Source organism: Salvia hispanica, chromosome 5, assembly GCF_023119035.1.
Source record: "Salvia hispanica cultivar TCC Black 2014 chromosome 5, UniMelb_Shisp_WGS_1.0, whole genome shotgun sequence".
Classification (NCBI taxonomy): Eukaryota; Viridiplantae; Streptophyta; class Magnoliopsida; order Lamiales; family Lamiaceae; genus Salvia; species Salvia hispanica.
Window position 1 is genome coordinate 25,968,217 of NC_062969.1, and position 25,281 is coordinate 25,993,497.

At 37.1% G+C, this 25,281-nt stretch overlaps 3 protein-coding genes across 3 annotated transcripts; all 3 read right to left on the reverse strand.

Moving 5' to 3' along the window:
• Positions 1 to 1,670: 1,670 nt before the first annotated feature.
• On the reverse strand, positions 1,671 to 2,902 carry LOC125186445 (protein EXORDIUM-like 3). The gene has a single exon (XM_048082812.1). It carries the CDS (start codon positions 2,803 to 2,805, stop codon positions 1,792 to 1,794), a length of 1,014 nt encoding a protein of 337 aa, XP_047938769.1. The 5' UTR covers positions 2,806 to 2,902; the 3' UTR covers positions 1,671 to 1,791.
• Positions 2,903 to 19,142: 16,240 nt separating this feature from the next.
• Positions 19,143 to 20,727, reverse strand: LOC125186725 (40S ribosomal protein S20-2-like). The gene is made up of 4 exons (XM_048083161.1): positions 20,577 to 20,727; positions 20,370 to 20,504; positions 19,806 to 19,919; positions 19,143 to 19,369 (listed from the first exon to the last, which is right to left on the reverse strand). The coding sequence occupies exons 2-4, from the start codon at positions 20,479 to 20,481 to the stop codon at positions 19,227 to 19,229; spliced, it is 369 nt and encodes a 122-aa protein (XP_047939118.1). The 5' UTR covers positions 20,482 to 20,504; positions 20,577 to 20,727; the 3' UTR covers positions 19,143 to 19,226.
• Positions 20,728 to 21,700: 973 nt separating this feature from the next.
• LOC125190486 (putative late blight resistance protein homolog R1A-10) lies at positions 21,701 to 24,976 on the reverse strand. The gene is made up of 3 exons (XM_048087809.1): positions 24,500 to 24,976; positions 22,027 to 24,259; positions 21,701 to 21,859 (listed from the first exon to the last, which is right to left on the reverse strand). The coding sequence occupies exons 1-2, from the start codon at positions 24,911 to 24,913 to the stop codon at positions 22,040 to 22,042; spliced, it is 2,634 nt and encodes an 877-aa protein (XP_047943766.1). The 5' UTR covers positions 24,914 to 24,976; the 3' UTR covers positions 21,701 to 21,859; positions 22,027 to 22,039.
• Between the last annotated feature and the right edge of the window lie 305 nt (positions 24,977 to 25,281).

A 25,281-nucleotide genomic window follows, 5' to 3' on the forward strand; every position in this document is an offset into this window, starting at 1 on the left:
AGAAACTACTAGTACTAGAAAGCAATGCTTGTTTCCTATATTTTCATCTTCTAAGAGCATCTCCAAGGGAAGAGGTAAATGGAGAGGTAAACTAATATAACTACCATATTTACCTTTTTTCATAAAAAATCATTCTCCTAGGGAGAGATATTTGAGAATGTATTATACTTTTTCCCATTTTGAAGAGGTATCTTTACCTCCTCATCAATGGAGAGGTAAAATCTTATAACTACCATATTTGCCATCTTTTCATGAAAACCCCTTCTCCAAGGGAGAAGATATTTGAGAAGGTATCACACTTTATATTTTTTAATGCATTTTATATTATTATTTTATGTTTAAAAATCATTTACCTTTCTATATACCTTTTTCCTTTGGAGTATATTTCTTTTTGGAAGGGTATATTTCACTTTTTGATGAGGTATATAGATGATATACTTTTTCTACATACCTTCTCCCCTTGGAGATGCGCTCTTAGCGCATCTCCAATGGAAGAGATAAACTAATATAACTACCATATTTACCTTTTTTCATGAAAAATCATTCTCCAATGGGAGAATTATTTGAGAAGGTATTATACCTTTTCTCATTTTGAAGAGGTATCTTTACCTCCCCATCAATGGATAGGTAAAATCTTATAACTACCATATTTGTCATCTTTTCATGAAAACCCCTTCTCCAAGGGAGAAGATATTTAAGAAGGTATCACACTTTATGTTTTTTTAATGCATTTTGTACTATTATTTTATGTTTAAAAAATCATGTACCTTTTTATATATATTTTTTTTAAGTATATTTCTTTTTAAAAGGATATATTTAATTTTTTGAGGAGGTATATAAATGATATACTTTTTTATATACCTTCTTTCAAGTATTCTCCACTTGGAGAGATGCTCTAATGAAGTCCAATTTGTTTGAGTGTTGTAGATTTAGATCCTAAAAAATCAACCCTCTTTAAAAATCTTTTGTCTAGCAATTAAATGAGTTTTCCTCCGCGTGGATTGATACAAAAGACAGAAAAAGGGTCGAAAATGAAAAAACACGAAAATTAAATTTAAGAGGGTGCTACATTTCAAACTTGAGTGGATTTGAAATTTTTCTATATACATTGAATGCAGTTATTTAAGAAAATAAAGAATGGTGCATATAGCCGAAACAGAGAATAAGAACGCGGTTCATCACCCACCGTCCGGTCCGGCTATCACGGCCGGATGAGCGGAAACGGCAATTCAGCCACTCAACAATCAACATTATTATGCATAGCTACTCTGCCAACCAATCAATGCTAATGACGTGGATTTCCACCTCCATCCAAGTCCGCAACATGTTTCACTTTCACATAATTAAAGCATTTTCATTAGAAATTATGTCGCTTTCCCTTTGCCCTTTTTCCTCATTTCAAAATTTCAAATTTCTTATAACCATATACACATCAAACTAGTACTACTATAATATATTCCTACTATACTCCACTATATTGATTGAAATTAACCACTCACTCAGTGAATTGTTTCCCAACACACCTAAAATAAACACTAGTCGACGTGGGAGTTAATGCCTCCACAAAATATTGTTTATCTACTTCCAAAAAATTTGCATTTATTTGCTAAATTTGTTGATATACCTATACACACATGTATATTTAATTATGTCGGCCTTGAATATAGAAGTAGAGAAGTCACAAGTAATTTGTGATTAATAATCAAGCATCCAAAATATAGCAATGTAATTTAAAGAAAAAGAAAAATAGTACACGTGCCCTCCCATAGAGAGAAATGAGATGTGATTAATTTAGTGATCAAGGGCATTAGGGCCAGTGCAGTAACTAAGGAGATGGTTCCAAACCCACTGGACCAAAAAGCGGCGTCGGATGCCGTTCATATTATACGTGGCGCCCTGTCCGTCGTTCATCATCTGGCCCGTGTAGGAGCCGCCGCCCCCAGTTCCGTAAATGCCCTCGCACAAATCCGCAATCTCCACCGGGAAGACGGGGTCGCCACCCGCGTACCAGGCGTTAACTAAGGGGTTGGTGGCGACCTCGGCTATCTCGTGCGCAATGACGCTAATCATTCCGTCAACTCCGACGTCGCCGTTGGGGGACTTGACGGGCTTGAGATTGGGAATGTATTTGGGGACGGAGAAGGGGTAGGCGCAGATGCCGGGGCAGAGCTTGGCGGAGTTTCCGACCCAGGCGTAGGGGAGCGTGTAGCCGACGATGGAGGGGAAGGTGAAGTAGTGGAAGCCGCAGACGTTGTTGCAGAAGTCCTGGACGTAGACGTCATCTGACGTCAGCAGGAGGTAGAGGCCGCCGCGGGGGTTGATGGGGAGGGGGCGCGTGGAGGCGGAGACGGCGGACTTGATGAGGGACTGCACGGAGAGGCGCGTGAGGGACTTGCCGTGGCCGTAGAAGCGGTCGCTCTTCTCGCCGCCGATGCGGACGGAGCGGGAGATGTTGGACCCGGTCTGGTCGGTGTACTGCTGGACGGTGCGCCACCACGAGGCCACGGAGGGGGGGCGGGACGCGGGGGCGGAGATGGACGAGATGAACTCGCGGATGATGCGCTTCTGGGGGGTGCGCCAGCTGCCGTACCAGATGGGGTAGACGGTGATGTTGCCGCTGAGCACGGGGCCCATGTGGTACTTCATCTTCACCAATTCCGACGACCCCTCGTATTTCTTCGACCCCTCGAACACAGCCGCGGTGGCGTTGCGCGGGGAATCGGGCCACGGCCGCCACGAGATGACGGGGGCGGTGAAGAAACAGAGGATGAAAAACAAGGGTAGCATTAGCACCGCCGCCGCCATTGGTGAATGAGTGAGTGAGTGAGTGAGTGAGTGAGTGAGGATATTTTTTTGAAGATGGAAATTGGAATTGTGTTGAAATGTAATGGAAGCCAGATGGATTTTTAAAAGTGTAGGTGAGGTTGTGGGGCGCACACTCAAGGAATCAATTTTGTTTTGATTTTTGTCGTAAAAACAGGTTATTTATTCTATACTAAAATTTTTAATTTATTTTTTCTTTTTATAATAAAAAAAAGGGTGTATAATTAAATATCTTTAGCCTATCGTACTGTACTGCCTGATTTTAGGTTCAAGTAGATGAAATGTTATTATAGCAGTTTAATTTTGCATGCAACTATTCTAAGAAGAAAGTACGATTAGCAGACACATCCTTTTATTAATCGTACGAGACGATAACGTGAGAGCCTCTTTATTAATGAATCTGAGTTCTTGATATTCTCTCCGTGGCTCCGTTCCTTATTAATTGAGACATTTTATTTTAGTATGGTGATTAAGAATAGTGTGTTACATAGACACTGAATAAAGTAATAAGAGAAAATAAAATAATAGAGAGGGTTAATTTTTGCTAAAAATGGAAATGACTCAATTATATTAAAACTTTTCAAAAAAAAATTACTCAATTAATATGGAATGGATGGAATAGTATTTATGAAGTAATTTATTATTTTTCTTTGGTTTTATGTAATTTTAAAGTGTTTTACGGTTTTATGAACTCATTTTAGTACGCTACGTTGTGTCTCATGAATATATGAAAAAAACGAAGTTCGAGCTAAGTAGTGAGCTTATTGAGGAGTTGAGAGGTTCGCATGGAGCCATGGACAGGACCATGTTAGAGCATCTCCAATGCAAATAGGCCAGCCATAGGCCAATCACTCTCTCTCCCTGCCACGTCAGCAGCACTAAAAATTCACCTGCCACATCAGATTTAGGTCAGCCATAGGCCAGCCGCAATAAAAATAATTCAAGAAATACTACACTTACGGAATTAAAATTATGATTAAATTACGGAATTAAATTTACGAGACATGTACGGGAAAATTCATTAATTGCATTTAAAAAAAGGTACATAGATAAAAAAAATTACATAATAAAGAAAAAAAACTATCGGCGTGCAGTCCTCCGTGCCCACAACTCTTCAATTATATCCTTTTGGAGTTGAATATGAGCATCCACTTGGCGCATGTCGGCATATTCCTTGAGGCGGCCGACTTCATAGAGAGGTACCCCACGTCGTACGCTAGGGGTGGCCGTTCCGTGGCTTGGACCGGCTTCATCGTCATTGGCCCAACTAGTCGGTTGTACGACTTCGTCTTCGACGATCATGTTGTGCATGATAATGCGGGCGTACATTATTTGGGAAACGCATTCGGCATCCCACAAACGCGTTGGACCCTTAATTGCCGCCCATCGAGACCGGAGCACACCAAATGCGCGCTCCACGTCCTTGCGCGCCGACTCCTGCCGTCCGCAAAGTAGGCCTTCCTTTCATCACTTGCGTGTCTGATCGTCTTCACAAAGACAGGCCACCTAGGGTATATCCCATCCGCCAAGTAGTAGCCCATATCATGCCGGTTGCCGTTGGCCACAAATGAGACGAGCTGGACCGATACCCCGACACTTCTCGTTGAAGAGGGGTGACGAGTTGAAGACGTTGAGGTCGTTGTTCGACCCGGCTACCCCAAAATACGCATGCCGGATCCACAGCCGGTAATCGGCTACGGCCTCGAGGATCATCGTGGGATTCTTTCCCTTGTAGCCGGTCGTGTAGGCCCCCTTCCGAGGCAGTCGGACAGTTCTTCCACTCCCAATGCATACAATCTATGCTTGCCTAACATCCCGGGGAACCCATGCTCGCTCCCCGTGCATCTGCATCAAATTCGACAATCTTGGGGAATAGGGCTTCGAAGGTACTCCTCACCGAAAATGTTTATCACGCCCTGACAGAAAAACTTCAGACATTCCAGAGCAGTCGTCTCACCGATGTGGAGGTACTCATCCCACATGTCCGCCGCGTCTCTCGTAGGCCAACTGCCCGATTGCCGCCGTGCACTTTTGAATAGGGGTGTGGCCGGGTCCGCCAACCGCATCGTGCCTGAAGCGGAAATACGGATATCGACGCTCCAAAGCGTCGACGATACGCATAAACAACTTCCTGCGCATTCTAAAACGCCGCCCGAACATGTTTGCGGGAAACCGCGGGTTCTCTGAAAAGTAGTCGTCATATAGCCGCTGATGTGCAGCTACGTGATCCCGATCAATCACTGCTCGGCGGTGGACAACCCGTGGAGGGCGAGGTATCGCCTGTTGTTCCACCCTACGCATGTACCGCTTCATCTCGCGGTTCATGTAGGCCTCCATAGCCTCGTTCATCCTCCGTTCGTACTCCTCGGCATCCCCACCACTACCACCACTACTACCACCCGCGTTACTCATCGCTCGATGATGCTCTTGTACAAAAATTTAGAGAGAGAGAAAACTCGTTAAAACAAGTGGTGCAAATGAAAATGAAACTAAAACCGCGTTTATATAGGTTTTCAAAAAAAAAAAAAAAAAAAAAAAAGTCGAAAAAAGGCGCTGGCCGATCGGCACGCCACAATGGCGGCCAGCGCTAGGCGATCAGCTAGCCCACGCCGCTTTTTTCGCCGATTTCGGGCTGGCCTGCTGCAATGATTTGGCTAGCCGATCGGCTAGCGACGCGAATCGGCTAGCCGGTTGGCTAGCCGACATTAGAGATGCTCTTATATTGCCATGTGATATGCTTAGACCACTAAATATTTTCTCATGTATAGTAGCAGATAAAATGTTGGTAGAGCCTTTACTGTGCTGTTACACGTATTCAAATAATTTATTTTTAAATTATAATATTAAAATATTAATTTTTTCTATATAATACTATATTAAATTTTGTGTGACACATCCCCTGGCACAAAATCCAAATCCCCACTTATATTTTTTACATACAAATATAAAGTAGAGCATTTATTTTTCAATATTAAATTTTATGAGATGTTTAATAAATTAGAAATAGTTGTGTTTTAATTTTAAGAAACATGACGCTTTCGAGTGATGCATTCCAAAAATAAATTTGTAACTGTCACTTTAAATTCAACTAGTTAAGATCTATTTTACTTTTAGGTGTTCTTATTCAATTTTTTTTTCTACCTATACTATTTATGCAATCATTATTTTCCGACAATCATTCATGTTCCTTTTTCTTTGCAATTTTACCCATATGCATTCTCCGATTTCCAGCTTTCGGTGCTCAGATGATCAACTTGGTAAGGGCGAAAGATGATTTTTAGTTAATTATTATATCATTTATTTTAGATTGAACAATAAAAAATTAAAGTTTTTGATCGAAACATAAGTCACTTTCCTTCTCGATTATGTCCCCCTTGATACCTAAGTATGAACTAGTATTGGAAATGCAATTCAATTTGTATGATTTTATTTGAGTCGACAAAAACAAGTCTGGTGGTTTTTATTCACGCCTCGGATCAATCCGAGCCAACTTTTTGCCAACCCAATATTGTATATCTAAAAAAGAATTTGTATATGAGCATGCATAAGACATAATCAACTGTTTGATAAATCAAAATGTTTATGTATTGAGGAATGGAGGTGGAGGGGTCCCCTTCAAAAAAAAATAAAGAAGAAAAGGTAAGATGAAATTTGGAAGGGGGGTATAAATGAAGGATTATTTTGGGCGAATAAATATTCTTTTGTTAAGTGGACCAAGGGTGTTTATCTTTTGAACTCCAAAACAAAAGTACCCTTCTAAGTATGGGGAGCATACCATATACTCATGCTATGCACCTACACTTGTCACTCTTTAATTTGTCCATGCCCCTTCATCAAATTCTTAATTTTACTAATTTTATTTGCTTTAATTTTCGTGGGAATACACACTCGTATAAGAATGGTAGATTTGGTATATGCAATTGAAATTCTACTGTGATTGTGGATCAACACTTAGAAATTAGAATCCATTTGATATATGAAATTGAAATTGAAATTGAACTGGAATTAGATTTCTATAAATTGAATTGAAATAATGGGTATGAGATTGTTTTTCATGTTCCACTGAATTGGTTTTATTTGTGAAATATGCATTTTTAATGCTAAACACAAATCCAGTGCTGAACTTCAGCGTCGCAAGGTGCATTTTAAATTTTTGATGCCTTTTTCTGGAGGTAGTAAGAGCATCCGCAATGGTGCATAGGCCAGCCATACGCCAGTCATTCTCTCCTCTGTCACGTCAGCAACACTAAAAAAACCACCTGCCACGTCAGATTTAGGCCAGCCATAGGCCAGCCGCAATAAAAACAATTCAAAATATACTACATTTACGGAATTAAAATTACGATTAAAATACGGAATTAAATTTAGACACGTGTACGGGAAAATTCATTAATTGCATTTAAAAAAGTTACATAGATTAAAAAAAAAAATACATGCATAATAAAGAAAAAAAACTATCGTCGTGCAGTCCTCCGTGCCCACAACTCTTCAATTATATCCTTTTGGAGTTGAATATGAGCATCCACTTGGCGCATACTCGGCAAATTCCTTGAGTCGGGCTTCATCGAGGGGTACCCCCTGCAAAAACGCCGCCCGTCCGTGCGTGCCAGCGGTAAGGACGAGCTCGTCCGCCGCTGCAAGCCGTCCGTCCGTGCCAGCGGCTCGGCACTGCTCTTAAATAAGAGCATATCCGTGCCGCTGAGCACCCTTACGTGGCGCTGTCTGATTGGCCAACGGCTTAGCCGTTGGCATATTCAAAATTTTTATTTTTTTTTATATTCGAAATTAATTTAAAAAAAATGTTTTTAAATAAAAAAAATATTTTCCCACTTTCCAAAAAATTATATCCGTTTTCTACCCACTTTTAATTTTTTTTTCAATTTTTTTTTTCCCAAAATTCACATTTTCATCTATAAATATCCCCACTTCAACACAAAAAAAATCACATTCTCATCTATTCTATCATCTAGATTCTCTCATCTTTTTTCTCATATTCTCTCATCTAAATTTCCACCACACTACACAATATCCGGCTCCGGCGATCACCCCTCCGTCAATCATGGTTGGAACCACGATTGGTTCGACTCCGACTCATTCCCTAGTCCGAAAACACAATTTTCGGCCCCTCCTCAAACCCAAGGTTCGCAAGTTCCGGGTGGCTACCGCCCTCCTACTCCTACTTCTATTCCTACTCCTACTCCTACTCCTCCTAATCGTGGCACCTGCACCCCGTACACACCGGGTGAGATGATGGCGATGTTCAAAGCCTACTTGGCAGTCTTTGAAGATCCGGAAGTTGGCACGAACCAAACCGGGGAAACGTATTGGTGGCGCATCACTCGTCTTTACAATGAAACCCGTCCGGGGGGAACCATCTATCGCAATGATAGTATGGTGCGCAATTGCATCTTCAGATGCAACGACGCAATCGGTAAGTTCCAGGGGTATTACCTCCAGGAAGAACGGTCGGCGGGTAGCGGCACGAGCGAGCTCGACATCATCAGTGCCGCCTTGGCGACCTACCAACGCATGGAGTTGAAACCGTTCAAGTACCTCAATCGTTGGCAGGAGGGGCACCAACATCCGAAGTATAGGGGCGGCGTAGTAGCATCCTCCTCCAGCTCCTTTAGCAAACGGTCGAGGTCGGTAGCCCTATCCAACGGCGCATCCGATGATGTGGCTACCCAACTTGTCGGAACTAACTTGGGTAGCCCCGACGCTGGCCCGGCAGGTTCCCGCCGGCCGCAAGGAAGGAAGAAGGCGACGGCCACCCGCCGTCGCGCCCCGACTCCATCCGCCCCGCCCCAGCTCCAGCTCCCTTTGTGCCTCCTCCACCCCCGTACAACTCGCTGTGGGCCCTCTTGGGTCAACTCTATATGAACGATACGTCTAACATGACTCCCGACCAACTTGCAACACATGTGGGAATGATCCGGGGTCTCAAGAGAACAATGGATAGAAGACTAGACTTCCACGGGAGTATTTTTTAGTCTTTAATTATGTAATTTTTAATTTGTAAGATTTTAATTATGTATTTTTATTTTTTAGGATTTTAATTATGTAATTTTTATTTTTTAGGATTTAATTATGTAATTTTTATATTTTTAATGTAGTTTTATATTGTAGAAATGTTTTTAGTAATTGAAGTAGTTAAATTGAATAATAGAATAGTAGGACCCTTGAGCTTGTCCTTAGCTAAGAGCACGGATGTGGGTGTTGTGCTCTTAGCTAAGAACAAGGAGAAAAAGTGGGTCTGGACCCATCTCCATACTCTTAAAATAAAAGCACGGATAGAGATGCTCTAAGTTATGTCTTTTACTTCAGTTTATTGCCTTCACGCTTGACATTAGTTAGCCAATACATAAAGATGTTTATTCATAGAGTAAACTGCAAAAATGGTCCATGGACTATGGGTTTATCTCGCGTATAGTCTTTGGACTTTAAAAATATCGCCAGACATCTCTGGACTAAGGATTTATCTCGAAAATGGTTCTTTTTCAATGTTTTCGGTCAAAAATACCCTTTTGGGGGGTTTTGGGGGATTTGGGCAATTTGATCTTTTTACACTTTTAAGATTTAAAATCTGATATTATTTCAGTTATGTACTTCACTAAATCTGATATTATTTCAAAATTATCATTCTTCTTCCCTTTCGTCATCATTCACTTTGTTTCTTTATTTCAAAATTAGATTTAATTTTATAAAATTAAATTTTAAATTTCAATTTTTAAATATCAATAAAAAATTTTAATTATAAAAATTATTAAATAACAAAAATTAATAGTCATAATCAATATTTGGTGGTGTCTAATATTTAATCAATAAGGTATGACAACCAGGGGCGGAACCAGGAATTAAACTCAAGAGGGGCAAAAATATACCTAAGCAAATAATTGAATAATTGAGAAGGGGCATTTAAGAAGGAACTCAAACAAATATTCAAATTTAAAGAAAAATTAGTATAGATGAACATTTTTTAACATGGGCAGTTGCCCCACTACAAATACATGTGGATTCGCCCCTGATGACAACGCCTTAGTTTTAATCAATATTTAGATCATATAACACGATTTATTCTGAAATAAATATTCATCTAATGTAAGACTAATATAATTTTCGTTTATTAATTTGAAAACAATCAAAATTTACTAAAAAAATTCAACAAAAACAATCCTATATAAAAAATTTTAGTAAGATCAAATTTTTAGTCTAACTTCACAATATTCAATCACAAACAATTATAATAACCGAACGAAGGCTAAATAGAATAGCTCTTATTTTTTCATCATGTTTAATGTTATTTTCTGTACTTCTTCAATTCAGCTGAATATTATATTAAATAACAAAAATTTAGTTTTAATCAATATTTATAGTGTCCATGAGTTAATAGTTTTAATTAAAAAATTTATTGATATTTAAAAATTAAAATTTAAAATTTAATTTTATAAAATTAAATCTAATATTGAAATAAAGAAATAAAGTGAAGGGTGACAAAAGGGAAGACGAATGATAATTTTGAAATAATATCATATTTAGTATATAACTGAAATAATATCAGATTTAAAATGTTAAAAGTGTAAAAAGACCAAACCCCCCAAAACCCCCAAAAGAGTATTTTTTACCGAAAACAATGAAATGGACTATTTTCGAGATAAACCCTTAGTCCAGAGATGTCTAGCGATATTGTTAAAATCTAGGGACTATGAGCGAGATTTATAGTCCAAGGACCATTTTTGTACCATTTTTGTAGTTCACTGATTATATATTTAGAGTGTGACTTCGATGAATACCAAAATAGTTAGGATTTGTTTTCTCTTTCTCATGCATTCTTCCATTATTTAAGAGAGAATTTAAACTTTATTTATTTTAATTTTTGTTATTTATTACTAGTATAGTATTAGTAAATTTTACTCAACGGACTAGACATGAATTCGTGCATGAAAAAACAAAAGGAAATTCACACTTTCCTTAACTTTTTAATATGTAGTAGTAGTAGTAGTATTATACAAATTTTGTACTGTATAATTTTATGCACGATAAATTAGATGAGATTCGCAATATGAAATACGTACAGTACTATTATTAGTCACATGTGTGAAATATACACAAAAACTATTATTGCGAGACACCTTATTTTATCGTTAGTTAGTACACTGCATGTACACATGCACTTTGGTGGTGTTTAGCCATCTACATCAATTTGTTAAATTTTCATAAAAAAAAGTTTATAAACAACTTATAAATAAAGTGTAGCCATGTTCATAAATTTGTTAAACTTTCTAAAATGGACTCTCTTTCTATTCTAGTAAAAATCTATAAAATCACAGTCTCCACTTACCTATATTCTCGGCATGCATTCGAATACTAATTTATGCGACCATATTTAAAGTTGAATTGTATAGTTGAATGAACGGCAATCCCTTATTTATTTATCGGGAGATTGGTATCAGTATCACATACCCATTCAATACTGAACTACTTTATGAGCAGCCCATATCTTTTTATCCATTAAACTCCTATTTTCAGTCTGGACCACACACATGCAACAGATTTAAATTTAATGTCAACTTTATACCCAATTTAAATAATTCATCTATTTCCCTATGAAATCGAGGCTAACTTTGCTAGCTTTCTTATAATATTTGTTCTAAGCTAAGAGCATCTCCAACGGTCCTCTTGCCGTCAGCAAGAATACGTACGTGTTTTTATTCTGTTAATTTTTTTTAAAATTCATAAAAAATTGAAAATAATTTGGAAAAAAAAAAATCGGATTCCCAAAAATATAGCTGTTTTTCGAACTTTATTTAAAAAAAAATTTGATTTTTTTTACATCAAATAGTAGTGATATCAGTCAATCTTTCTCATCAAATGTCAATTTTTACTTAAGATAGATAGGGTTAAGTTTGTGGTTACAATTCCTAATTTTGTAGCCTATATATACAAGCATGTTTTTGTGTCTTCAATTAGGAAGCAACAAGATTAATCAATTATGCAACAACTTTTATAATATTTTTAATAATTGAAGTATTTAAATTGAATAATAGAATGGTGGAATCCTCGAATAGTGCAAGAGCATGATTTTACGGAAGAACATGGATGTGGGTGTTGTGCTCTTGCGGAAGAGCATGGAAATAAAAATAAATAAAGGTGGGTTCGGGCCCACATCCGTGCTCTTGGTAAGAGCGTGGATGTGGATGCTCTAAGTGTTTCATATTCATTGAGATGTGGATGTCTTAGGGCATCCGCAGCGCATCTCGTCGCTGTCTCAATCTCGTCTCTCCGAGACGAGACGACATTGAGACAGTGATGCAAGCTCCGTCTCGTCCCTATCTCATCTCTATCTCGCCTCTTATCTCTTCCGGAAGAGGAGGTTCGTGAGCTGTCTCGTGGCGACGTGGTGCTCTCCCATTCGTCCGTGACGCCCGCGAGTGGGCGTCGTTTATATCCATTAAAATTATTTTTTTTTTGGTTTTTTTCAAAAAAAAATTCAAAAATTAAAATAAAAATTAAAAAAATCCCAAAAATTATACTAGCTGTTTATAGCCGTTTTTTTTCAAATTTTTAATTTTTTTTTCAATTTTTTTGAAGCCTCCAATCACTTCTATAAATACCAAATCATTCCTACAAATGATCTTCACTAGAGAACTCCTTCTTCTGCTTCTTTGCCTCCATTTTTTTATGATTTGAGTTTTGAGATTTTGAATTTAAGTGTGCAATTTTTAATTTCTAGTATTTTAAATTATGTATTTTTTATTTTTTTATGATTTTAAATTGTAACTTTCTTTTATTTAATAAAGTGTGTTTTACTATAAAAAATGAAATTGACTGAATAGTTAAGGGATGAGATGGTTAAGAGATGAAGGGATGCATGTGTTGTCTCTTAGTTAAGAGATGAGGTGAAAAGTACAGTGGAGTTCATAAATAGTGAAGAGATGAGATGGTTAAGAGATGAATAAGAGATAAGGATGTGGATGGCTTTAACCTCATCCTTGTGAGCACTTCGGTGCTATAAATTGACTAATTAATTATGTTTATTTTAGAATATAAGAAATAAAGTTGTAATATTTCAAACCCAACTAAGAGTTCAAGGAAAAATAATTTTTGTTGGCTTGTTTCTAATTTTTTTCTTCCCCTTCTGTCTCTTTGTGTGTTTGTTGTGTCTGTTGTTTGGTTGAAATATTGTGGATGCCCATGATTTTGTGAACCTTGAAGTTTGTTTTCTTGTTGCGTTGTTGGTCTTTACAATGAAATTTATTGTTCATAACTTTTTGGATTAGAGTATTTTATATATCTATCAAAAATATTGACTTACTAAAAACAAACAGGGTGCCCCATGGTGGGGGCAGAGTTGGTTTTCAACAGTTGTGTGGATGTATTTATTAGTGGATTTTTTTTCTTCACTTTTTCAATATGGGGTATTTGCATTTCCAATTAAATTGCCTAACTTTATTATTCATTCATCCCAAATTGAAATTTCAAGAATAGACGCTATTTAATTTGAATCAAATTTTATCATTTCATTTCAATACTATAATAAGTTAAGCATGGTATTTACTATGCGATACACCTATTTCACTTAACTTGTGTTCTCTTTAGTTACAACTATACCATTAGAAACGAAGGGTTTAAAAAGACAATAATTTGTGCTAGCTATCTCTCACTAACTATTAGCTTTAAGAAAAAATATTGTATGCATACATTAAAATAATTGATCTATTGATAAAAATATTGATGTGTAAGTAAGTATTGTCATGATTAATAATACTATTATAAAAGTAGTACTACTAGCTAGCTGCTAGTATGTCAAAAGTGAAAAGTGATAATTCATCTGATGATTAAAAGGGACCATTGTAAAAGTAAAAGTTGTTCAAAAATGATTGTTTTAATAAAATAATTACTGTAAAGAATCAGACTAAGTCACGTCAAGTTTGATTCGAGCCCGGTCGCACATATCACGCAGGGGAGCATGAGTGCAGTTATATAAGAAAAGATCTCTTCTTGTTGAAATAATAGCAAGTTTTCAAAATCAAATCAAATTAACAAATCTATTAGTATTACATAATATGATTAAAGATCTCATTTTCACTTTCTCATATTTTATTGATTAAATTTTGATATAAACTAGTCTCTCCGCCCCAAAATAGGAGTCCCTTTTATTGTGGGCATGAGTTTTAAGAATTGTAGAGAATACTACTATAGATTAGAAAAATTAATAGAAAATAAGACCACTTTTTTATATTGGTTTTATAATAAAATATGAGTGAAGTGAGTCAGTGAAATGTGAAACCTATTTATCATAGTAAAAATGGAGTGTGACTTTTTTTATGAGATGGACCAAAATGACATAATATAACTTTTATTGTGGGACTAAAAGAGTAATCATTACTTAACATTCTCGCGCCCTATATCAATAGGACAGAATAATATTTACTACTACTATTAAGCATTCCATATAGATATTTATAAATTAATATATATCTTCTTAAAATAATAGTATTTGATTGGCAGTGCTCCCTTCTTCCCAAGTTAGTTAAATAAGTCGTATTTTTTTTTTTAATTCAGTCATTTCTTTTTTTATAAAAATTTTCTTTCATCTCTTAGTTTACTCTCTCTTACTTTCATCTCTCCACTTTAAATTTTAACAAATTAATTTCCTAAATCTCGCGCCTAAAAGAAATGGCTCAACTATTTTAGGATCGGATCGGAGGGCATATTACTTTTTAGTAGTTCTCACATTCTTTTTTATCTCATGTTCATTAGAATTTGGAAATATGAGAAAATGAAGAAAAATATAAACGTATTAGGGGAAACACAGGAGAATGGGGAGTGACCGAGTGAGTATATGATAGTAGTAGTACATTACAGAAGAAAATGATATTGTGTTGTGGAATATTGGAGTGATAGGCGGTGAACTCTATAATTACAACTGCAAAAAGACTGAAAAAATGGGGCCTATCCATAGTAAGGGGTGGCGTCTCTTCTCTCCAATAATTAACATTTCCTCGTTCCATAAAATTGAAAAACTTAGGTAAGACAGTGGAGTATTTTTATTAAGGACAGTGAGTACTAAGACCGTCTCCGAGATACTCTAAAATCCAAAATGGAGTAGGTAATTACTTTCAATATACTTCAAAATTAATTTTATTTTTTATTTTTAAATAAAATATACTCCCTATTTGAGTTTACACTAAAACAAACTCAATTTCAAATTTTTGTAGTAAAAAAAAGTACTCTATATTAGATAATATTTATTCTTATAAATTTGAATTTAATGTAAATGATAAGGCTAATTTCATGCATTGGTTATGGGATTAAATTCGTTGAATTTCTGAGTCTAACAAAGCTTTTAAGCCAGGTGTGTAGAGGAAATCGCCAGATCCGGGAAGAAATGAAGGGAGTCACCAGGTGAAGGAGTTTGGCGAGAAAATGAGCAGAAAAGGAAGAAATTCCCAGACATAGGGGATTACTAGATGAAGGGCAAATAGGGGAATTCAAGAAGATTCTAGAAAATCACCTCCACGTCTATAAATAAGAGCACGCAACATACATGGATCATCATCATCTCACTTTTGCTCTTAGCTCATTTTCGTACACTTCTACACACACTTGGAGGGATACCGGAAATTCATGGGGTCGGGGTTCGTGTTTTGATCTGCTGTTGTGTACCACCATCTCCACGTGAGGCGAAGAAACAATTTACTGCTTTAAGTTTTAATTTCTGCTTTGGAATTCCCCGAGTCTTCGTTGGTCGAATCGTTGTTGAATTCTTAATCGTTTAGCTATGGAAGTTTATTCTCTGTTTTCGTTCTATGTTTGCTTCGATTGTTGCTTTACCATACCTTGGATGCTTTTCGCACTTGATTTTGTTTTGTTGAAGTTGGATCTGAAGGTGTTGGCAGCGGAAGCGTTCTCATAAATCGATTACATAATAATCCTGATCTATTTAGCAGATTATTTAGACAAATTCTATTCGCGCAATTATCACATGTATCATGCTCATAACTCAAATAAATCATGCTTTAAATTAATTAAAACCTAAAACATGTTTTTCTACGGTTTAGCTATTTTACCTTGATGATTCTCCAAAGAATCGAAGATAGCTAGCGCCTCCTTCTCCACGTGAAGATCTTCAGTACTAAACCACGGATCTTCTGTCTGGTTCCCGAACTGTAAACTGATATCAGGGTGGTCTGATCTCACCTTCCCCACGGAGGAGAGGAAAAATCGTTCCTCTACAGAGAAGAGAGAGGGGCGAAAAATTTTGGAAGAAAATAAGTGTATTTTCTGTCTCCTTTATTCTCCTATTTATATTAAGTCACATATTGGGTCCAGACATGGATCTATGGAAGGTTTTGGATATGGGCTCCTCCAATTAGCTTTTTACTAATTAAATTGAACCACAATTTAATATAAGCTTATAATTAGAATATTACGAGTAGCCACTACAAAAATAATATTGCACTCCCCATCCAAATCCGAAATTATAAGTAATCCGGGTTTCCATTGCTTGATATTTCTTTCCCGCACTTAAGATAGAAACATCCATTAATTAATTATCGTCTGCTATGGACTTAATTAATTAATATCTTATTAATTCCAAGAGTGGACTCAACAACAAATTCTTATTTATTATTCATAGAGTAATCAAACTCCAACTAGATAGGTTCCGAATAATAAAACCTTATTTCAAGCTCCTCTTGAGGATGTTATCAAACGAGACTCACCTCGCGCACGATTCAACATAATAGCAATCCTAGCACCGCTAGATATTAATCACCAATACCCAATATACCAGGCTTATTGGGTTGCGACAAACCCGCACCATTTGGTAAGTCAAAGTAGTGCATAATCAATACTGTTTACTCAATGCTAACGTACATTGATTAAGAAACAATAATTTACGAGACCTCGTCTTTTAGTAGATAGCATAAAGACATGTCTCGCTATTAGATCCAATTCAGTGCTATACCACACCATCGTCATCTTATTTCAGTAAGGCTTAGAAATAATCGGACTGACATTGCAACCTTTCACGATAGGTAATCTAAGCCTATCTAGGTTGTGAAATTCTTCTTTTTCTTTGTTCATAACTGACCGTGTTACCTTAAATTGAACTACGCCCACAACCGGTCTACTAAAACAAAGACTTAGACTTTGTTAAGTTACTTATACATTTAAACATGTACTCCCCCCGTCCCGCTTAAAATGACACGTTTTCCTTTTTAGTCTGTCCCAACTAAGATGACACATTTCCTTTTTTGGTAACTTTCTCTCTTCAATTAATACACTCAACCACTTTTTCTCACTCCTATTAAAATATTCATCTTTCTTTATCTCTATACTTTAATACTTCCACCCACCTTCTCTCTCTCCAATTAAACACTTTAACTAATAACTCCTAAAATCCCATGCCGGCTAAGCAATGTGTCATCTTAGCCGGGACGGATGGAGTAATAAATATCCATTAAATGTAAAACATAACAACATTATGACAAAATAATCTGTTTATTCATTTAGAAAATAAAATAAGAGTTTTAACAGTATTCAATCACTCGAAAGGTGATTTTTAGTATACAAACTCTAACATGATCGTGTTGGAATAGTAGTTGATCGGTTGAATTTGGTTAGATCGGAGTGATCGGAGATGGAATTTGTTGTGGTTTGTTGTGGATGGCTTGGATCCGGAGCGGATGAAGCATCCGGTGCTAGATCTGTTGAATTCTGCATGGTTATGAGTTTTAGTTACTGTTTTTAGTTTACCTCGTCTAGCTACTGTAGATCTGAGTATTTTCCGGTGATCTGTGTTTTTCCGATGACCGAATCGTCATGTTCTGTTTTAATATGGGTTGTTGCTTTGTTCTCTTTGTATTTATGCATTTAATCAGTTCAAGATATGAAGATGGATGTTAGTTAAATGCATTGTTACTTATTTGTAGCTTTTCATCTGTACATTTGTTGTTTTAGGAAATGGTCCCCACGGTCTGTTCTTCATCTATCTAGGCATTTTAGGGAAGTTATTCACTAGGTTTGGTAAATTTCGTTGCCGAAGTGTTGATTTGTTTACATCTCTGTTTTCGTCATGCATGCCTTCGTTATGTTTTCCTTTTCCTAGGTCTAGCTGTTAGAATAGATCAATTGCATTTCCGAGTCTAGTAGTTAGGTTCTCAACCCAAAATCGTGTGGCAGCAGCCAAACCAGTCCAAGGTCCTTTTAACTCTCACTCGCGTCCGTCTGTCTCTGTCGGTTCGACCCTTACTTCTCTATGCTAGTTACAGTGTAGTGGGTTGAGGTATTATTTTCTTTGATAGTGGACTGAAGTTGAGTCCAAAGACCGTGATCTTTCCTGGTTATCGAGTTCCTAGACCTTGCAGCCCATTCACTGCAAGAAGAGGGATCCGCGGTATAATTTTATTGATAGTAGATTTTGGCAAGTTGCAAGAAATAACAGACTAATTCTTTTATCAAAATTATTCATATAACACTGGAATATGTTGTCTACAAACCAAATTTAAACGTGTGAGGGCACTTTCGAGTTTTCAACAGATATAGCTAGAAAAATTCTTTGTTTTTTTAATCAAACTTTGATGTTAAAAGTTTAGGAATTCCTTTGTGACCGAATATTTACCCTGGACGTCATGTTAAGCAGTTAAAGACAATGAGTAGCATAGGTACTGATACATCAACAAAGAATGAAACATCAATGCCCCCAGACACAGAAGAAGATATGATATGATCCTTGGTTGACGATTTTAATTATATGATCCATTCAGATTTCCAATCGACATAAACTCATCAACCTGAATGTAGATTAAGTATAAAACATATGCACGCTAAATATTTCAGAATTCAAACTTCATTTCACACTTTTTGGACCATTAGATAATGCAATTTTAGTTGAACACACGTTTTAATGCACAATTGATAAACTAAGAGAAATAAAAAGAAAATAATATCAAAGTATTGTTATTGGAGGGTGGAGAATGAGTCACACCTCATTAGAAAGAAAAGATTTTTCAAAACTAAACTCTAGATTTTCCAAAACTAAACTCTTGTGAGACAGACATAAAAGAAAAGAGTAGATTTTCCAAACCTGAACTCTTGTGAGTCAGACTAGAAAGAAAAGAGTGTAGTCTCATGCGACAGAGGCAGTACAAGATTACTAGACAAGATTTCAACAAGGACATGAAACAGGTCCCAAAATCAACTAGTTTCCAGTGCTGTCACATTAACTGAAGTCAATATCTCAACAATTGAAAAGTACTCAAAATAATAAAGCAGTCTTGGTAATTCAAAATTGCAAACAGCTAAAAGAACACGTATGACAAACTTGCCCCATTATATCTCCTCAAGAATTTCTGGTTCGAAAAATAATGACAAAAAGCAGAAATAGGCAAACAAAATATCTAAGAATCTGCTATTGTAACCTCAACCTCTACACCAGGTTCAATGGTAATTGAGGTAATCTGCTTCACGACATCAGGGGAGCTGAAAAGGTCGATCACTCGCTTGTGAACCCTAAGCTCAAACCTATCAAAGGTGTTGGTACCTAAATAAACAAAATTAAGAGTTAGCCCATCATATCAAGATATATACTATATTTCAATCACTAACCACAGTTCACAAGGACCTCACAGGAAAGTGATTCAAATATTCCAATGGAAAGTAAAATCATCCGATTTGCACTATTGAAAAGTAAAGTATAGATTGTGTAATCATTACAAAGTGAAGAAAGTCACATTGCTAGAATAAGAATTACAGGACTAACAAAATTTGATTTCATGAAAAGATTCACTCAAGGTTATGATCTAATTTTAGAGGATTAAAATGAGAAAATGGAGAGCTGTCCACATTATACAAAGCCTAAAACCCCAAAAAAATGAGAACGTCAAAGGATATTCCTAAAGGGCCAAAATAAACACTCAAATTCCAAGTGAAATTATGCATTCAACAGAAATTCAAGACAACGGGAACAAAGTTTTTACCTTCACCACAGGGAGACTTCCTAGTAGTAATCTTGAGAACCTTAGTGGGCATCCTCACTGGTCCCTTGACTCTGAGCCTCTTGTCCTTGGCACCACGTACTAGGTCGGCACACACTGTAAGCACCACTCATCATCAATGGAATTGTAGGAGTATCAATTATTAGAGCAAAAAGTCTTCACTGATGAAACAAGATATATAAACTCATAGACACACTAATAAGATTTATGCAACTAAGAGTTCAGTTTCCATAGTAAATTACAAATACATAGCACACCAAAAATAACACAATAGACAAACTTTTAGTAAATCAGTGGACTTCACCTCTAGAAAAGAGACCGAGTTCATGGTTTCAATTCTGACCATCTATAATGCATAAATAAATAAAAAATCAAACCTTTATCCAAGCGAATTCCTATCTAAAGCAAGCACTAGTAACGCATATAATTAAACAAATGATCTCTACATTAGTGAATACATACGAAAAGTAACAAATTGAATATGCCATCATCGTTGAAACAGAGCAGTATACACAAAAATTAAGAATTGCAACAAAATAAGTGTACCTTTCTCCAAATTCTTCACGTTCTTGGAAGAAAGAGTAATCCGGATCTTGTGAACCTGCTCCTGGGGCTCCTCTAGCCCTAGCTTTGTTGGTTTCATCGCTGCAAACGCCATAATTCACTCGGGGCTTCTTTGTTCTGGCAGAAGGAGAAAATTAAACCTTTGGAGATAGCATCACATTCAATTAACACGGCCGATGAGATCCGTACCTGAGGAATGGAGCGCGACGGCGGGAGGCGGAGGAAAGTGTCGACTGCTCCAAACTGAGGCGAGATTAAGTGTTGGGTGTGTTTATAAATCTAGGGTTTGATATAATGGGCTTCTATTTTATTTTATTTTTTTATTAATTTATCTCTTATTATGATGGGCTTCTGTTTTGTAAATTCAACAGAACGCCTGTTTCACTTATCATCTTTTAATCTGATGGGTTTACGTGTCCATATAAAATATTCATATTTTGATCATTCTACCTCTTGCGAAATATGTGTAGTCTGGATATTCGAGGTTTGGTTGGTGCAATTGGCATTCAAATCATAAAAAAGCATTACATAAACAAATTAACATGAATAAAACCAAACAAGTAGTATATGATTTGGTGCGACAATCCATTATAAAAAGAAGGCATCTGTGATACATGAGCCGGAAGGGGTAGTGATAAGAAAAGTATAGATAAAAAGGGGGGAAAATGAAATACGGGTTCCTTAAATCCACTTGATCAAGAAAGCAGTGGCTATCCGGAAGGACTGGTTGATTTTGGTGGAGCTACAAGAAGACTAAGAAGCTGCCACCCGTCTGGAAATAGTATTTCTTTCATTTCATAACTGCTTAAGTTTATTTGTCTAGAACTAACAATCACTTTCTCATTTTGTTCAGCTTTAATGAATCTCTTAGAATGTTAGAATCATGTTTTGTTCAGCATGCCTACTACCCTACATAATTTTGATTTTCAACTAAAATGATTTAGTTTAAACTTTCAATTCCTTGAGATGTGGTTGAAGGGCCACCCGGGTTAGGATGTTTCATCAATCTGCATTTTATGATCCTCCCATTGTTCTTGTTTGAAACTTTAAAGTAGCTTGTTTTTTAAACTGTCTTTTAATTTGTGTTAGCTTTCTTGGAAAACTGTAAAGATGAGTTGGATATGCACATGCTATGATTTTTGTGTTAGTTATCAAGCAGAAAATTCCATTTTGACAAGTTTATATATGTGAAGAGACACTAGTTATTAGATACGGATCATGCTTGCAAGCCCTCATATACTAAATCACAGATTTTTCATTCTTATGATGCTTAACTAAAGTATGATGAGAAATGAGGAACAGCAATCATCTGCTGACACAAAAATTAAAAGAGATTTCATCCAGCACAACCAAGTTCAACACAAATAATCAAATTCAAATGAACAAGATAGTGCAACATTTTGGACTTGAAACAGATAAAAGTCAACACTAAATTCTTCAAGCAATCCAGCCTGTAGCATAGCACGGCACCCCTGCAAACTCAAAATTCTCAGAGGTGACAAGAAATTATGAATGAATATTTAATTACATTAGTGTGCCAGCTGATAAGAAGATTAAAATGTAAAATGCAATTAGCATTAGAACTCAAAGTTAATATCAAAAGATTCGGTTGGTCTCAAGAGTTGAAAAGATAAGTTACCTGTTAAGTTTAATCAATCAGTAGGTGGGAAAATTGAGAGCTTGAATACAGAGCCTGCCTTCTTCTTCTTGGCCTCGTGAATTTTATTGGCAGACGCAGCTGCAGGTTTACAAACGAACAACTCCAACATCTGGAAGCTTGCTACATCAGCCAGCCCAATCGGAATGGCAATAAGCTTCTCACAGTTCTTAAGCACAAGGCCTCTGAGTCTAGGGAAATGATGTGATGAAGCTTCCCAAACAGCTAAGTCCGTCTGCTCAATGTGCAAGAATTCAAGACGTCGGAAACCTCCATCAGTTGCACTCCAGGTATTCCCCATAAATGCCTTATTTTTTAGCTTCAACACCTCCAAAGTTTCCAGCAACCCAAGGACAGACATAAAATTCCAAGTGAGGAAAGTCCCAACTAGTGTGAGGCTCTTTAGTTTAGAAGGGAATTGATAAGGCTGAGGAAGGCAACGTAGTTGACCATCTATAGGTGGCTTAGGATGCACATCATTCACTAGTTTCAGCTGTTCAAGATATTTCATTTTCCCCACGCTATCAAAGGAACCAATCTTTCCTTCAAGAAGCAAAGCTAGTCGCCCACGAATGCCTAATTTCTTCAGATTGGAAGCATGCTCAAGAAGCTTTGCCGTGCAGCTCTCCACTGAGATTGTGCTGAGTGTTTGAAGCTCTGCGCCATGTTTACTATTCTTACTCGGCTCGGGTAAGCTAGCAGACGCATTTGTCTTGAAATGCCTTAGCTGAGTTAATCTCCATATATCTGCTTTAACTTCAAGAGTGCGAGATGTTGTGTCGACTATAAGAGTCTGTAAATTCCAAAGCTGGCTGAATTTCGAAGGAAGGATGGACATATCGGTCGACAAGGCAATATACCTCACATGAACCAACTGGTACATGTCATTGGTAATTTTGATGAGTTTGATGGGTTTAACATCCAAGACTCTGAGAAGTTTGAAAGCTCCCAAGAGGTGCGGAATGTGATCTGCTGATAAGATCAGTTCATCTTTGCAAAAACAGACAAATGAGCGGACACGATGACCAGAAGGTTTTAAAGCAATGAAGTCCAAGCAGTTAGAATGAACAGAGAGACGTCGACAGTTATGCAAGTCAGAAACTGGAGGTGCCCAAGTCCCACTGTTACACTTGATTTCTTGAAAGAAATTTTCATTTTCTTTCCCAGCTTCAGTTCTGCAGAAATCGCGTAAGGCATCATGAATCCGACATGTTTTAACCTTACCATTAGGTTTAAGCTTTTCGATTGTGACCAAGTTTCTATTGATAAGATCCTCCAGATACATCTCTCCAGCCTCTTCCAAGCTGTAGTCATTGTTTTGTTGTATGAATCCTTCTCCAATCCACATGCGGATCAGTCTTGAAACTGTGATCTCATAATCTTCAGGAAACACTCCCAAATAAAGAAAGCATGCACGTAAGTGGTAAGGCAATCTATCATAACTTAGAGATATAAAATTCTTCATGCGATTTGCAGGATCTTTCTCACTAAGGTATGTATTCACCCGTGTGGATACTTTATCCCAAGCTTTCCTCGTTTCAGTTAAATCCTTGGCTGAGAACTTAGCGGAGAGGATGCCTCCAATGACGACTATTGCAAGAGGAAGTCCCTCACAATCTCTTGCAATTAGTTGGCCGGTATTTTCCAATTCGGGAGGGCAGTCCAGCTTGTGGAGGGCTTCCAATCGGAGCAGCTCCCAACTTTCATCTTGATTAAAGAAACGCAACTTGGTAGGGTGTTGGGGACAACTAGCAGACACGCCAACATCCTCCATACGACTAGTGATAAGTACTTTACCCTTATTATTGTTCTGAGGCATTGCAACCTTGAGTCTCTCCCAATCAGACCGACTCCAGACATCATCAAAGACGATCAAGAAACTTGCTCTCGAAAGATAGTCGGCAACTATAGGGGCTAATAGCATGCTGTCTTTCTGACGAAGTTCATCATCTATAGTAGTGAACTCTTTGAGAATGGCTAGAAAGATATCCTTATCTGAGAACTCCTGAGAAATCGGAAGCCATATCCGAACAGGGAACTTGTAGAGTATCTCCGGATCGTTGAAAATCTTCCATGCCAACGTTGTCTTGCCTAGTCCAAACATACCAATCAGAGAAACCACATCAAAATAGTCTGTATCTCTCGTCAGACGCCCTATTAGTTCCTCTGTCACGTCTACGAATCCCACAACGTCTTTTTGCCTTGGCGGCCGAGCCTATTTCAAAAGTTTCATTTCAATTAAAATACAAGAAACTCTACTCTCTCGTCTACTAAATAAAATTTCACCGCTTAGTTATAACACTCAAATAGGTCTTGTTTGACTCAAATTTGCTAGGTTATGTTCTTATATTTACCCCTAAATGTTGCTTTACAATGTCAGATTTGAGTTTATATACGCAAATAAAATATGCAGGATAAGGAAGAAGAATGGAAATAGTAAAAGAGGGAAAGTGACCTCAGGTTTTTCATAGTCGTGTTGATCGTGGACGGAGAGGTTAGCGAAGTCGACCCTGGCCTTGTCGACCTTTTCTCTGACCTCCTCGACCTTTTTGCCAATGTCGTGGAGCTTAACGGAAGGCTTCCAAAATTTGAGGAAAGCAGAGGTTGATTTTTTCTCCATGGCCTGAGTAACGAAAGCGTCGATCACATCTTCCACTTCATATACAACATCTCGAATGCTTCTAACGAGCTCCTTTGTCCGGTCATCCTTTCTCCGCTTTCTCATCGAATCCTTGAGAAAAGCGTTGAATAGGCGGAGATCTGTGTCCAAACTCTCGATCTGCTTCTTAGTATCAGTGATGAGATGAGAGTGGTACAGCAGTAGCTCCTTGAGATTGTTCAGCAGGAACTCCACTGCTGCATCCGCCATTTCTCTCTCGCTTGACTCTTCCTCTCTCTCTCTCTCTCTCTCTCTCTCTCACGTTTACTTTTTCATATCACAACACAAATAATACACCTACCAGGAGTAGTACTTTACTAAATAATGAATTATAGTATCTATCTAGTTGTATGTCAGTAAGAAATTAGTATTATTTGTCGAGTGGTACAAAGCATGGAATTTCAAAATATCTACTGAAAGGCAGATTCTTTGAAAAATAAATTTTAGCTTATGCTTAAATTTTGAGAAATTACTGACAAGTTATAAGATTTACAATTGTTTCACGTCCGGTCTGACGTGAATGAAATCATACTATTGAATACGAAAAATGGAGAATTAGATTTTTTTTAATGATTATA

Excerpts from the sequence above, each read along its gene's own strand:
- LOC125186445 (XM_048082812.1), bottom strand. The coding sequence starts at position 2,805 with ATGGCGGCGGCGGTGCTAATGCTACCCTTGTTTTTCATCCTCTGTTTC.
- LOC125186725 (XM_048083161.1), bottom strand. The coding sequence starts at position 20,481 with ATGGCGTTTGCAGCGATGAAACCAACAAAGCTAGGGCTAGAGGAGCCC. Across the intron at positions 19,920-20,369 it reads CGTGAAGAATTTGGAGAAAG|TGTGTGCCGACCTAGTACGT; the intron begins GTACACTTATTT and ends TGGTGCTTACAG. Across the intron at positions 19,370-19,805 it reads GAAGTCTCCCTGTGGTGAAG|GTACCAACACCTTTGATAGG; the intron begins GTAAAAACTTTG and ends TTGTTTATTTAG.
- LOC125190486 (XM_048087809.1), bottom strand. The coding sequence starts at position 24,913 with ATGGCGGATGCAGCAGTGGAGTTCCTGCTGAACAATCTCAAGGAGCTA. Across the intron at positions 24,260-24,499 it reads ACGACTATGAAAAACCTGAG|GCTCGGCCGCCAAGGCAAAA; the intron begins GTCACTTTCCCT and ends CTTTTGAAATAG.